We start from the raw sequence: 12,475 nt of genomic DNA on the forward strand, positions 1-12,475 counted from the left end.
GGGGGTAGGGGTATGAGCTCATACACCCCCATCTCCGACATCAAGTTGAGCTCCTTGTGCATGGCTGCAAGCCAGTTGTCGGTGTCGGGACGTCTCAATGCCTCGTCGTAAGTGGCCGGAGGTACCTTTAGATTGTAGCCAGGTGCGAGTGGGTTACGGCGAGAGTCGCTACGTACTGAGAGGCAAGTGAGTTCAGTGACGATCAGGTTAGCTATCACCTGGGGGAAACCTATTTCCTCGTCACTCGGGTTGATGACGTTGGGGTCCACCACAGGTTCTGAAGCAGAGGAGGAGGGGTCAGGGAGCGTCGTTTGCACTTCCGCCACCGGGGCAGGAGGTGGTGGGATTCCCATAACCTTGGCAGCACGGATGTCTCTCTGACGTGGGAGACGTGATTGATCAGCTGCGATGCAGCTTTTAAACAACTCCCCTTTCACAGTGGGAATGGGGATACGCGACAACCGACGAATGAACGATGGTGGAGCAGTCACTGGTGGAGGTGGATGTGGAATCTGAGCCGCAGTAGGTGCGCTCACCATGGACATGGTGGAAGCGTGCACAGAAGGTGGCTCGTCGTCATTGTCGTCACTATCGGGCAAAGGCCAATTAGTGAAGGATTCATCAAAGATGATGTCTGCTCAGTCTCAGATGAATGAAATGGCAGGTGAGGATGTTTAGCCATGATGCACGATTCACATGTTGACAGCAGGAGGTCGGAGTTGATGGATACACTCTTCACAACACTGCTGAGACGTGCAACAGTGTTGCGGCCAAGGTGTCCTAAACGTGCATGCCAGAGGTCTTGCATGAGAGGTGTCTGAGTGAATGCGGTGAACTCGGGTATGACGGGAAGAGGTGTAGGAGACTCGGTGAAGGGAATAAAGTCCATTTCTATGGTGTATAACTTCCCCATTGCTGGGATGGCCCCAAGCACGTCACCTTTGTAACCGAGTTCGCAGGTCATGTTTGCCTTAAAATTCACATCCCAGCCTTTCGCATTCATGCAGGACATGGAGAGCAAATTCAGCATCGCACTTGGTGCGTGCAAACAATTTGAGAGCTTGACATGCAGCCAACATGTTCCTATGGTCATCCAGCCTACACACACTCCCCTGCCCGTGGTTTCAAGTATGCCGTGGTTCACCGTGCAAGCCAACACCGAGTCTTCTGTTGAGTATGTATGGAAGAAGTGATGGTCCTTCACCAGTGTCACGGTGGTTCCGGAATCAAGGATAGTGGAGAAGGGGAGTGAAGTGACGCAAGAGACCTCATCAGCAATCTCGCTGATTGATGTGAAAGAGACGTCCTGGTAAATGCTGGTGACTGTGGCTGCTATGACAGGGGCAGTCATTGTAGATGGCGCCATAGGTTCTGAAGGTGTGATGGCAGCTGTGGCTGTGGGAGTTTCTTTTCGAGTCTTCCCCCGCATCCAAGAGCTTGACCTTCCATCCCTCTGCCCTTGCCGTAACAATGTGCATGGTCATGATTGCCCTTATTGCACCCAGGAGTGGTACAGAACATGCCATCTGGATTGTGCCGATGCTTATGTAGACCAGTGATAGTGTTGATATTGGAGCCACCTGTAGTGGGTGCAGAGACTGTGTTTGCATATTCAGATCCAGGACAAGCAGAATGAATGGCTCGAGCGTGCACATGGTGCACGGCTTCTGCAGTAATATGGGACACGCAGCTGTCCACCATGAAAGTGGGAGGATTGGCTGTGGTTGCAGTCATAATCTCGTCATGCATGCACTGCTCTACCATCGACTTAAACTGTTGCCAGATGGCGGTTTGAGGTAGTCCAATAAGCAAACTGTAAATGGTGTCACTGTCCCTAAGAGGGGCTCCTGCGTCACTAAGACGTTCATGTAGGATGGCATGTTGACTGATGTAGTTCGTGGTATCAGCTGAATCTTTCATGTGAAGTGAATCAAGATGTTGGCGTAATTGATATTGTGCGCTCGTGTTGGTTCTGTTAAAATGCTCCGCAAGTGTCTGCCACGCTTTGCGGGCTGTGACAGCATGCGCTCATGATACTAACGCACCAACTGATGGACTGAGGCAACGCGTGATAAGATCCTTTGCCTTGATATCATTTAACAACCATGCACGCATCACTGCTGTTTCAGCAGCCGTAACATTGGTGGGATCGGCGGGAGCTGGTAACATGGACGGTGTCCCGAGGAGGTCTGCAGGGTTTACAATCATATTAACATGGCACCATAAATCCTTGCATGCGAGGGCATATTGCATTTTGGTTGACCGTCCGATGTAATTTTCAGATCCCAGCAGTTCAGGGATGTGATCGAACTTCCCCATGATGATACCGCCGTGAGGGATGACAAGACAGGAAGATAATGCGTGAGCAGCGAGTGAACGTGGAAGCTTCATCTAGTAGTTTCAGTTGAGGGCTCAATACGAGCCAGGGCTCATAACCTGTAGGAAATGGAACTAAAGACAAATGCTCAGAGTTCGGAAGAGAACTGCTGTGTGACATTGACTGTACCTAAAGATAAATGCTAAAGACAAAGATAAGTGAAATAGAACCAGCGTGCATGATGAACGCACAACGTACCTCAGAGAACTGCTGAGGTACGAGCGGATGAGAAAGGAAAGATTATAAGGTAAAATTATGTAAGAGTCCATGCAAACATGAACAAACTAATGATGACGTCGTTGAACCTACAACAGTTCCTGCCCCCAGTGCCATGCTTTCAGAGATAGCATATAGTCACATCCTCTGAGTCCATAATCACACCCTGCCAGTGGTTCAAAGAACCACTTACAAGAAGTTCTTCCTACACATTAGTACTGACAAAAGCTTGTCTCCAACATGAAGCAACTGCATTTTCGAGCCAATGGCAAAAACGATTGTGCATCATGTGCTTCCGGACGGCATCTTGACAGAGTTTGATGATTTATACTCTCTAGGAAAGCACCTCTTTTAGGAGAGTCCCTTGGATAGATTCGCTGAGCCTGTGGCTCGCCAATTTTTAGACTTGTACAGATACACTGCGGCGCGCACACATAGGATTGAATACGAATCTTATCATACATATGCATCCTGCAAATTCTCAACGAAGCATCGCAAAGGCTCACTAGGGTCCCTGTAAATAATCATTGGGTCGTTTTAACAATTAGAATAAGTGACGCTGCTGTTGTTACAAAGATAATAGATCATGACTTAACCGTTCCAGTAGGAGTTCTATCGCCTTCGTCCCCCCACTCCGCTGCCCATAACGACAAGTTTATTTCCCTTCTTCTTCTTGTTCCCTTGTCCGCCTGTGCTTCGCTGCTCAAGTTCGTGCCAAGCTGCGTCTAATTCCCACTCGTCCCCAATCTCTTGACTCGTATTGCGATTGTTTATGTTCGGATGTCTGAGATCTGCGCCTGATGCAGAGTGGGCAGCAGACGCAAAGCTCCTCGAACCCCAAGCACCGCTAATCTGGGGGGTGGGGGACTCATGATTTGCTATCCCCTCAACTTCCACAGCATGAAGAACGGGATCGAGAGGCACGGAAAACACAGACTCCGTCCACGGTGTAATAACCTTCTCTCTTTCACGTTCCTCCGCTCGCGCACGTGCGCGGTCGTCCTTCCTACCTTTCTCCTTCCTCCTTGACCTACGAAGTTTAATCGCCCCTTCAAAATTCTTGAGGCCCTCCTGATCCACAACTCCCTCCAAGTCTGCCTCGATGAAAACGACATCTGCACCCTCTGGTGTATGTGCAAGGTACTTGCACCTCTTGCGCAGGTCGTCGTTGACAGTACCTTCAGTAGCAGATTCTACACAGACTGTAATCGTGTCTGGGAATGAAGCATAGCTGTTGAAGTGCGAGAAGAGGATCTTGATGTCGAGAGGATGTAAATAAATAGGCAGGCCAGAAGCTGCCTGGTAGTAGTAGTAGGTCTGCGTAGACGGGGGAGGAGGGTTAATGTTACGGCGCTGTCTGTGACTACGATTATTAGAAGTACTGGCATGGGCAGTTGGAACGGGTGCTTGTGCTGGTGTCGACTCGGGAGTGGCAGGGATCAACATAGGAGTGTGCGAAGATACGAAAATCCCAGAGCTCGAACCTGTGGCGAGAAATTCTTCTGGTGCCTCGGGGAGTGCAGCTCCTTTCGTCTCCCCAGCAAGCTTTCGCGCCCATTCAAGGCTGTGACGTCGTGTGATGTCGTCGTAATCCTTGCGAGTTCTGTTGATGGCTTCCTTGAGCTGTGGCGATTCTAAAGCAGTTGCTTTGGCAATCTGATGACGAATCTTCTGATCAGCTGCATCAATAAACGAAATACTGAGTTCATCTTGCATGCTGGCCATCATCCGACGTTCTACGGCGAGCACGTCCAAATCGTTGGAGAGATCGGCGATCAGATATTCAGGAGTGGCGAGCATGAACTTGGCATAGTCGTACACATCGGGAAGAAAGTGAAAAGGAGCCTGATGAGGTGGAATTAGGTCCGATGGCCAAGTGTATGAGCGTGGTAATGCAAGGGTTGTCATCTGAGGACGTTGCATCAGTCGCATCCGCATTGTGGATCCAGCTCGAGGAGTCGCATAATGGTCCAAAATCTCTGTGGCACACGAAGAGCCACTAACAAAAGCAGGCTCGTCCTCTTGGAACTGAGGTCCATCATACCACTTGACGCTTTTCAGCTGTTTCTCGTTCAGTGTGTCGAAGCAGACCGGACATCGGGCCCATTTGAGTTTGTCCGACATGCTCAAGTAATGTAAGATGCAAGGAAAACAATACACCTGAGAAATGATCTTCAGTCGTTGGTATGTAGTAAAAGACATTTACTGACATGCCCGCATTTTGTCATTCGTGGAGCAGTCGGAGGGGATAAACAGATAGGACATGTCTTGACCCCCTCCTCCTGTACAGCACGCTCCCCACCGACAGCAGTAGCGGACGCTAAAGCCGAGGACCGTGGAATAATGACCTGCAATATATCATGCCATTGGAAAAAGCTGAGTTCAACAGTGAGGTGTGAGCGGCCCAGGTACATATTGTAAACCTTACATGTCTGGATCTGCGAAGTGGACTGTATAGTCCCCACTTGGATTCATAACAAACCGGTACTGCGCATTCACGAACCCTGTGACACTGTAAGAAGTAGCATGACCAATACAGAAAACGATACTCACTCTCCTTGTTCCACACGGCTGAATGAACACCTTTCTTACTCCTCCTAGGCACAATCTGAGGTCGAATCTGTCTAGGAGGAAGTGTGAAGTTCAAGAGATGGTTCAGGGACTGATTTGAGGCCATCTTCGGTGGTCGCTTCGGGGCTGTCGCCTGTGCTCTCAGCTGCGACGTCATTGAGCAAAACTGGCAGAAACAAACGTCGGTTTGCTGAGTAGAATTGGCGGATCTCGTGGGGTTCTTCCCTACAAGTGGGATAGAGACCACCACGATCAGTGAACTAACTCTGTCAGACCCGTATGACTCCCGAAACTGCTTATCCGAGTCACGTGTCGGTACCGTTGGCAAGCGAGGACTACTAAGCTGTCGCAGACTTGCAATACATCAGAAGTCTACCCGACGCCGCCATGGCAAAAGGAAAAAATCTGAACCCAGCGGATGCATTCAGTGAGTCCCCTCATGTACTACATGCAGGCCTCGTAGTGAATGACACTACCCTCAGGAAAGGCTCAACGAAAGAAAGAACTTAAAAAGGCAAGCATACACCCTTCGATGATCATATCTGGACTCAAAACATTTTGGAATTATTGTCACTGCAGTAGAACAAGGCAGGGAGGTCCAAAGCTCGCGACTTTGCTCTAGTCAAGAAGGATACAGGAGGTTGGTTCACCCTCTCATCTACTATAGCATTCGACTCACTGTTACTTTGTAAGATCTACAAGATGAAATCGAGAAGCTTGAGGGATTGGCAGAGCCCTCCGGCGCAGAGAAATATCGCCTAGCAGAACTCAAGGCAGAGCTAAACAAAATCATGGCTAAGAAAGAGGAATACGTCCAAGAGCATCCGGAACAACGTAAACTTGTCTACCGAGTTCGTAGAGACAAGGATGAAGTCAACAAAGAGGAACCGGTTGCCGAGCAGAAACGAAATGTTTTCAATAAACATGGTTTACCTCGGCATCCTGAACGAAGCATCTACTATGATGCTATCATGAATCCCTATGGAGTACCCCCTCCAGGAATGCCTTACATGGAGAGACGTAAGTCGACCGCAATAATATACGGTGTAAACTAATTCTGAGGTTCTTATTGTAGCTCTGAGGCCTGACGAGACAGCCAGTGATGACGAGGTTGATGGTGGTTAGCAAAATAATTCACTTCATATCGTTCTTTTGCTTAACATCACCTTTTCCATTGTCTAGATGACGACATCGTTATGCCTGAAGGTCCTCCTCCAACTGGCGACAACGATGACATAGTTGATAGCGATGATGACATTCCGATGCCAGAAGGACCTCCACCAAGCACTCTTCAAGGTTTGTCCCTTCCTTTGTTTAATGTACGTCAAATTCTCAAGTTAATCTCATAGAACCACCATTGCCGCCAAATATTCCCTTCAGCGGCGCTCCGCATCCCCCGCCGTTGCCGCCACCTCCTCCGTTTGTTAATTCTGTCCCTGGTCCCCCGCCTTTTCCGCCATCTTATCCCCACCAACATTCAGCATTTGGACACACTTCCCCTCCCAGCTTCTCGGCCGGTGTCTCACCATATCCTCCTATCTCCGCGTTCATGCAACCCCAAATGCCTCCCCCACCTCCCGGGTTTTTCCCTCGTGTACAGTCTGCTTCGTCCATGCAAGATCCGCTGTCTTCCATTCCTCATCAAACGTACCAAGCACATCGTGTCAACCGCCTAACGCCCCATCCGTCACTTCCCCAAAAACCTCCGCCAGCCCCTGGTACTGTTCTCTTAGGGATTGCTGATAACAACACAACTACAGCTACGGTTTCGGCCGCGCCTCAATTACGGGACTTCAAGAAGGAGGCTACGGCGTTCGTTCCGACATCCCTGAAGCGAAAAAAGCCTGCTACTGGGATGGCATCATCTAAGGTCAACGCAGCTCCTTCTCTCGACGCAGGGTCAGAATCTTTGGAGCCAGCACAAGCTTCGCGACCGGATCTTGTGAGTTCATTGATGGATAAATTTGGACCGGTACCTGTAGTTGCAGCAGCCTCCCTGAATGAAAAAGGTTCTTCGAAGGGCATGCAGCCCAATGTTGGGAAGAAAGATGATTATCAGAAATTTGTGGAGGAGATGGGCGACATTTTAGGTACTTCGAAGCCATGAGGCATTCGCTGCTTTTATATTTTGACGTCCACTCGGAAGGAACAATAGTTTGCTCAGGTGATTTACTGTAGTCTCTTTCAATTTCTTAAAAAAATAGTATATAACTCGCAAAAACAAGGTTTATATTGAGAGGTGAGAGATAAGGATAAGAGCTACATAGAGCGTGGAGCAGAGAGTAGAAAACACGAAAACATACAAGATATTATCAAAAGACAGCTAGCTCAGAGAGTTTGAGTATTCCACATTCACGCACTTGTGACTCCTTCCAGTTTCGGTCCAACAGTCGAATGCCTCTACGAGTCAAGCGACGGTCCCATTCCATCATCTCACCCTGTATTCCAGCCTCCTGAGCACGGGAAGTCATTCCATGCCTTAGCCACTGCACGTCGCGCATACGTATAGTTTGTAGGGAAGGAAGAAAGGGGAGGAGCCTCTCCAACGTGACCCAGAAGTCACTGCTTGGTCGGGGAATTGACAAGATCTGGAGGGGAATGATACAAGGTGATGATACACCAGTCAATGGCCTTTGAAATGTAAGTGTAAGTGCTGGTAGCGGATATTCCAGAGAGAGGTGCCTGAGATGTGGGGATGTGTTGAGTATAGTACTGGGTGATGAATGATAGCGTGTAGGCCAAGACATTGGAGTGAAGAGAAAGATGTTACGAAGAGGCTGCCCGTGCGTCTCAAGAAAGACCGACGAGAGCGATGCCGGAAAGGGAATGTCATCGTACGGAGTAAGTGACAGTGTCCGTAAACGTGGTAGGGGGGAGTGCAAAAGAACATACATCAACAAAGAGGAAGGCATGGATAATAAAGTGAGGCTTCGCAGGTGCGGTAAATAGAGCGGGACAGTTATATCTGGTGTTTTGAGACTTTCGGCGTCATCGAAATGTGACTCGAGATCAGTGTCATCCAAACCAATTCCAGTGACCTCAAGTAGCTCCAGATTCACACATACCCGCAGCAACTGAACGAAATGGTCTTCACCAGTTGCCACTGCGGAATATATGAAGGGATCATAATAAATTCCGCCCAGCGCACGAATATTGGAGCTTCCATCTCTGTGTGTGAGAGACGCAAGTGCGCGACAGCTCAGCAGAAATCCAGAGTACAAAGTCAACTTCGCAAGGAACGGCAGCAGTGGGAAAAGCTGCGTCAACAGTGCGTTAACTGCATAGTATGCCGAGGAATCCAGCTCTGCGAGAAGTGCCGAAAGATCAAGCACTTGCACCCAACGCCCGGGGGTAGAGTAAGGAATTCTGCGAATAGAATCCCACATCCGGTCTGCAGAGTGAAGGTGTGCAGTAAACTTTTGCAAGGAGTTCACAGAGTGCAAGCACACGTTAGAATATAACAGTGGCATTGCAACTTCCTACCGCAAAAACATGTTAGCATAGTGAGACGGAGTGAATGAAATGGATGGAGGCAGTCATCTACAGTCATATGCGACTACACTCCGTCCCTCGCCAGCTTCCTGTACGTAAGAAGCCCTCTGAAAACTCAAGCTACTCGCCTTGAAACCCTTGCAGACTAGCATCAATGATAAACACGAACGCCGTATATTATTGTGCGCGTTGTGTGATTGGGTATTTTGATCGTCTTCGAAGAGGGCCTGCACAAAAATGCGGGACCATATTTCTGAAGGAAGAGGCTTTAGAGAAGGTCGATGAGGTAAAAGAGGGAGAAGCAGGAGGCGTCCTGGATAACGAGCAAGTGGTCTTGGGTAAAGTAGGACGGCCTCGCACATAAAGGCTGAATCAGCACTGATCAGAGACAGCTGTCTGCAAGTCTGAGCGATTTCCCGATCGGCAGTGAATATTTGAATGATATCAAGAGACACGTGACCTCGACGCGATACCAGTCGCGTTCAACCAGACCTCTCTGCTCCTGCATATTTTATAGCACACATTAATAGTGTCTCGCAGGTCGAGAATCATCCCGTCTTAAAGTTTATCCTACAAACTAACATAAACAAGCGTTATGGTCTTCCTTCTGCCAAGTGCCGTCTTCTCTGGTATCGTTTTGGTTATCCTGAAAGTAATGAGCATCTCTGCTCGCCCAGTTTCAGAGGTACGTCACATGAATCACTCGTATCATCATACCCTGTATAACCCGTGCCAACTGCGCTAGAACTCATTGAATCCCGCGAATGCGCGACGTTACTCTGAACATGTCCCCCCGATAGGCTCTGATACATTCAATCCTGGAACTCTCTCTCATCCCGCCACCGTCGCGGTCGATCCATTAGAAGCAATATTGGATGAATCGGGACTCGGGGCACTTGATGGCCATGATGAAAGTTCCAGTAATACCGACGAGGGAGAAGGGCCACTAGATGAAATTGCCCACCTGAAGCCGAGAACGTGAGTCGTTCATCTTTGCATAACTCAGGGTGCTCATCCGATTCGTTCTAGAGAGGGAGAAGTCAGCAGCTTTCAGGGAGTACGTAACCTCTCCCGGGCCTAGTAGACAGATTATAGACAATTGGAGACAGTCGTTCCTTCCATACTACGGAAATTCATGAACATCTTCCTGTCCTCGCCCGCATCGAAGCTTCCAATATTGCTGCAAGGGCAAAGACACTGATCAATACTCAAGGAAGCTGCGCACTTTGCACGGATGACTCTCAGCCCCCTCCGACATCTTGATCCGGGCCGTATACCGGGTCCCATAAGTTTGGTAATCACTTGCTCAGAGTTGCAACAGCTCCCTACTAGGCCTCGTTATCATCTCTTGAGCGTGCAATACCACATGCCTCGAGAACACTCCGACGGCACGCCGAAGCTAACCATACTTACTAAGCAGTCGTTTCGGTCTTTTCGGTGATCGAGTTGTTGACAGATTGACAAGATCGAGGTCGTGGGGAATGCTGCTCTGGAGACCAGCATCAGCCAGACCCTGCATACGAATAGTGATGCCGGTCGATACCGCGATGACACGTTGAGCACACGTCACTCGGTCAAAAGGGTTAGTCTCAGATTGTGGATAAGCCGCAGGTGTGCTGATAAGTCTGAGGTGTTTTGACTGGTTGGCAGAGCCATAACTCTGCATGGCCCGGCCGTTGGCACCTCAACGCCGCCAACTAAATTTGGACTGAAAATAACCATATGAGATATGATGATACACGGCAGCCATTAGTCCTCCTTAGAATAGATATGCCGCGCACGCGAGATCACACACCTCCAAAGACCCTCGAATTTACTGTGGAGTAAGACGTAATCTGGTGAGAATCCAGCTGAGGACCCTGCAATTTTTCACATGGTGGAACAGTACACTCTATAATGGGAGACACGAAGGAGACAAAAACAGATTTTGACCAAGGAAAAACGTCACCAGCGTGTTACGTAGTTCGAAGATAGGTGAGAAAGAAAGTGAACGAATTTTGAAGAATTTGAAAAGGGCAACCTCAGCCAGGAATACACAGGCATCTAGAGATGCAGTCCTCTGTAGCTGACAAAGCATGAGTAAAATTGTACATCAATCCGTTGACTGGCACTTACAATCAGGCGCTTAATGATTGATTGCAAGAATGCGTGCCCCCAGTGGCATGTTCAATCGAGCAGCCTTTGGAAAGCATGGTTTGCTCAAATGCCACGAAGCGAGGATCATGAAGCAATTCTCCCCAATCGCCATAAAGAATTATGTGGCGCAGCGCTGGAAAGGATGATCTGGAGAGGAAGGCAAGGTGTAGCCTGATGCGCTCTTGAGCTTCAGTGATCATGTCTGTAACCATGCCACATGGGAATGCGTGCAAAGATATGCATTGAAGCGCGCATTGTTGTTCGAAAATAGGTGGTGGTGATGTGAAGTTAAAAAAGTAATTGAATGTCTTGACTTGAGGACAGCCACGGAGGAAGCGGGTGATCTGATCACTAAGCAAGAAACCGACATGCCTTGCGAATTCAACCGTGCAGAGGCGAGCGCCAAACACCTGCCATATGGTGTCGAGTGCGTTTTGTTCTAGTGGGAAATCCACAACGATATGGACAAGTGAAGGTAACCGCCACTGGCAGATCTGGTGGACGAAGATAGGATTGATGCGTCGCAAACGAAGTGTCTTCAATGCGGGGAGCTCCAGCACATTACCAGTTTGGGCGGAAGTCCACATCTCCCCTCCTACAATGAGATACTGGAGATTGGGGGAATGGCGCAGAACGTTTATAAGCGAGTTTATTCCCCCAGAACGAGTGGCATCGTTGTAGTGCCACCACTCGAGCCTCTTGAGATTCAAGAAGGAGTGGCTGCGAATTGGGAATTCATAGCGTACTGCGTCTGGAGGTCCCTGCATGAAGGGCCTCACCAAGGTTTCTATTTCCGGACAATGTTGCAGAATTTGCAGTGCGAGATCCGAGCTAGTGTTGGTTATAGTACCAGTGTGAGGGTAAGGAAGTTCAAGGCGGCGGACACATCTTCCGAGCTGTTCACCCCTGTATGTCTTCCCCAATGCCTCCACGAGGGACTGTACCCCACGTCCGACCTTGACATCCTCATATAGAATGCTGAGGGCGAGGTCTCGCCAAAGCTTACACACTTGAACCACTGCGCACTTGAGAGCCTTAGCATCCGCCTCTCCCTTATTGTCATGATCAAGAGATCCAAGGAATGGCTCGAAGTTTGGCACGTCAAGACGCGGCGGTGCATAGGTCGCCCAGCGAATGATATTCAACCACAGCTCCGGAGGAAGCAATTGGTGGTCATGTGTGGACATCCCGGGTTGATGGTTCAAAGATAAGGGAGAGGACGGCTCCGATTTCGCCTGCGCTTCTTTGCTGACTGTGCAGCGCTTATCAACACCCTGGGCGCCTGTGCCTGCTACGTCCACCTCCTGTTCATCCGAGTCAACGCCTAGATCTCCATCTTTGTCCTCGACTTCACGCCTCTTTTCGACTTGTTGCAGACGATCTTGTAAATCGCCACATTTCTTCTTCAAAGCCTCGTTTGCGTTTTTCAAAACCTCATTCTCGACACTCAGTACCTGGATCGATTTCTCCGCTCTTGTGAGCTGGGCGACATTTTTATTCTCGGTTGCGGTTGCCTGCTTTCTCGGTCGTAAGAAGTTCGCCAGACGATTGACTGGTCCTGTTGCCGTGTGAGCGCTCATTACTGAAGGGAAGAATGAGCCACTAGTGGTCGCTGCGCAACTGAGACAAGTTCCTTTTAGAGACCTCTATGGAGATTCTCCCGGTAGACTCCGCTGAGATCGA

General features: G+C 49.3%; 4 protein-coding genes across 4 annotated transcripts; 1 reads left to right on the forward strand and 3 right to left on the reverse strand.

The window, feature by feature from the left end:
* Positions 1-3,018: 3,018 nt before the first annotated feature.
* F5891DRAFT_992661 (uncharacterized protein) lies at positions 3,019-5,440 on the reverse strand. The gene is made up of 4 exons (XM_041378198.1): positions 5,147-5,440; positions 5,022-5,097; positions 4,804-4,969; positions 3,019-4,753 (listed from the first exon to the last, which is right to left on the reverse strand). The coding sequence occupies exons 1-4, from the start codon at positions 5,319-5,321 to the stop codon at positions 3,206-3,208; spliced, it is 1,965 nt and encodes a 654-aa protein (XP_041233928.1). The 5' UTR covers positions 5,322-5,440; the 3' UTR covers positions 3,019-3,205.
* Positions 5,441-7,401, forward strand: F5891DRAFT_992665 (WW domain binding protein 11-domain-containing protein). Its single transcript, XM_041378199.1, has 7 exons — positions 5,441-5,591; positions 5,647-5,678; positions 5,747-5,804; positions 5,858-6,184; positions 6,240-6,284; positions 6,347-6,460; positions 6,514-7,401. The coding sequence occupies exons 1-7, from the start codon at positions 5,552-5,554 to the stop codon at positions 7,269-7,271; spliced, it is 1,374 nt and encodes a 457-aa protein (XP_041233929.1). The 5' UTR covers positions 5,441-5,551; the 3' UTR covers positions 7,272-7,401.
* A 75-nt stretch (positions 7,402-7,476) lies between these two features.
* F5891DRAFT_1124180 (uncharacterized protein) lies at positions 7,477-9,018 on the reverse strand (the record flags this gene model as incomplete). The annotated part of the gene is made up of 2 exons (XM_041363868.1): positions 7,477-8,643; positions 8,785-9,018. 2 exons carry the CDS (start codon positions 9,016-9,018, stop codon positions 7,477-7,479), a joined length of 1,401 nt encoding a protein of 466 aa, XP_041233930.1.
* Positions 9,019-10,566: 1,548 nt separating this feature from the next.
* On the reverse strand, positions 10,567-12,433 carry F5891DRAFT_10586 (uncharacterized protein). Its single transcript, XM_041362800.1, has 2 exons — positions 10,772-12,433; positions 10,567-10,721 (listed from the first exon to the last, which is right to left on the reverse strand). The coding sequence occupies exon 1, from the start codon at positions 12,370-12,372 to the stop codon at positions 10,774-10,776; it is 1,599 nt and encodes a 532-aa protein (XP_041233931.1). The 5' UTR covers positions 12,373-12,433; the 3' UTR covers positions 10,567-10,721; positions 10,772-10,773.
* Between the last annotated feature and the right edge of the window lie 42 nt (positions 12,434-12,475).

This window comes from Suillus fuscotomentosus (assembly GCF_016647785.1).
Source record: "Suillus fuscotomentosus strain FC203 chromosome Unknown F5891scaffold_1, whole genome shotgun sequence".
Lineage (NCBI taxonomy): Eukaryota > Fungi > Basidiomycota > Agaricomycetes > Boletales > Suillaceae > Suillus > Suillus fuscotomentosus.

Bases quoted from the DNA above. Each gene is read 5' to 3' on its own strand.
- F5891DRAFT_992661 (XM_041378198.1), bottom strand. From the start codon at position 5,321: ATGACGTCGCAGCTGAGAGCACAGGCGACAGCCCCGAAGCGACCACCG. The intron at 5,098-5,146 runs GTGAGTATCGTT...ACAGTGTCACAG, and splicing joins AGCCGTGTGGAACAAGGAGA to GGTTCGTGAATGCGCAGTAC. The intron at 4,754-4,803 runs GTCAGTAAATGT...ATCATTTCTCAG, and splicing joins GAATGACAAAATGCGGGCAT to GTGTATTGTTTTCCTTGCAT.
- F5891DRAFT_992665 (XM_041378199.1), top strand. From the start codon at position 5,552: ATGGCAAAAGGAAAAAATCTGAACCCAGCGGATGCATTCA. The intron at 5,805-5,857 runs GTTGGTTCACCC...TTACTTTGTAAG, and splicing joins AGTCAAGAAGGATACAGGAG to ATCTACAAGATGAAATCGAG. The intron at 6,285-6,346 runs GTTAGCAAAATA...TCCATTGTCTAG, and splicing joins TGATGACGAGGTTGATGGTG to ATGACGACATCGTTATGCCT.
- F5891DRAFT_10586 (XM_041362800.1), bottom strand. From the start codon at position 12,372: ATGAGCGCTCACACGGCAACAGGACCAGTCAATCGTCTGGCGAACTTC.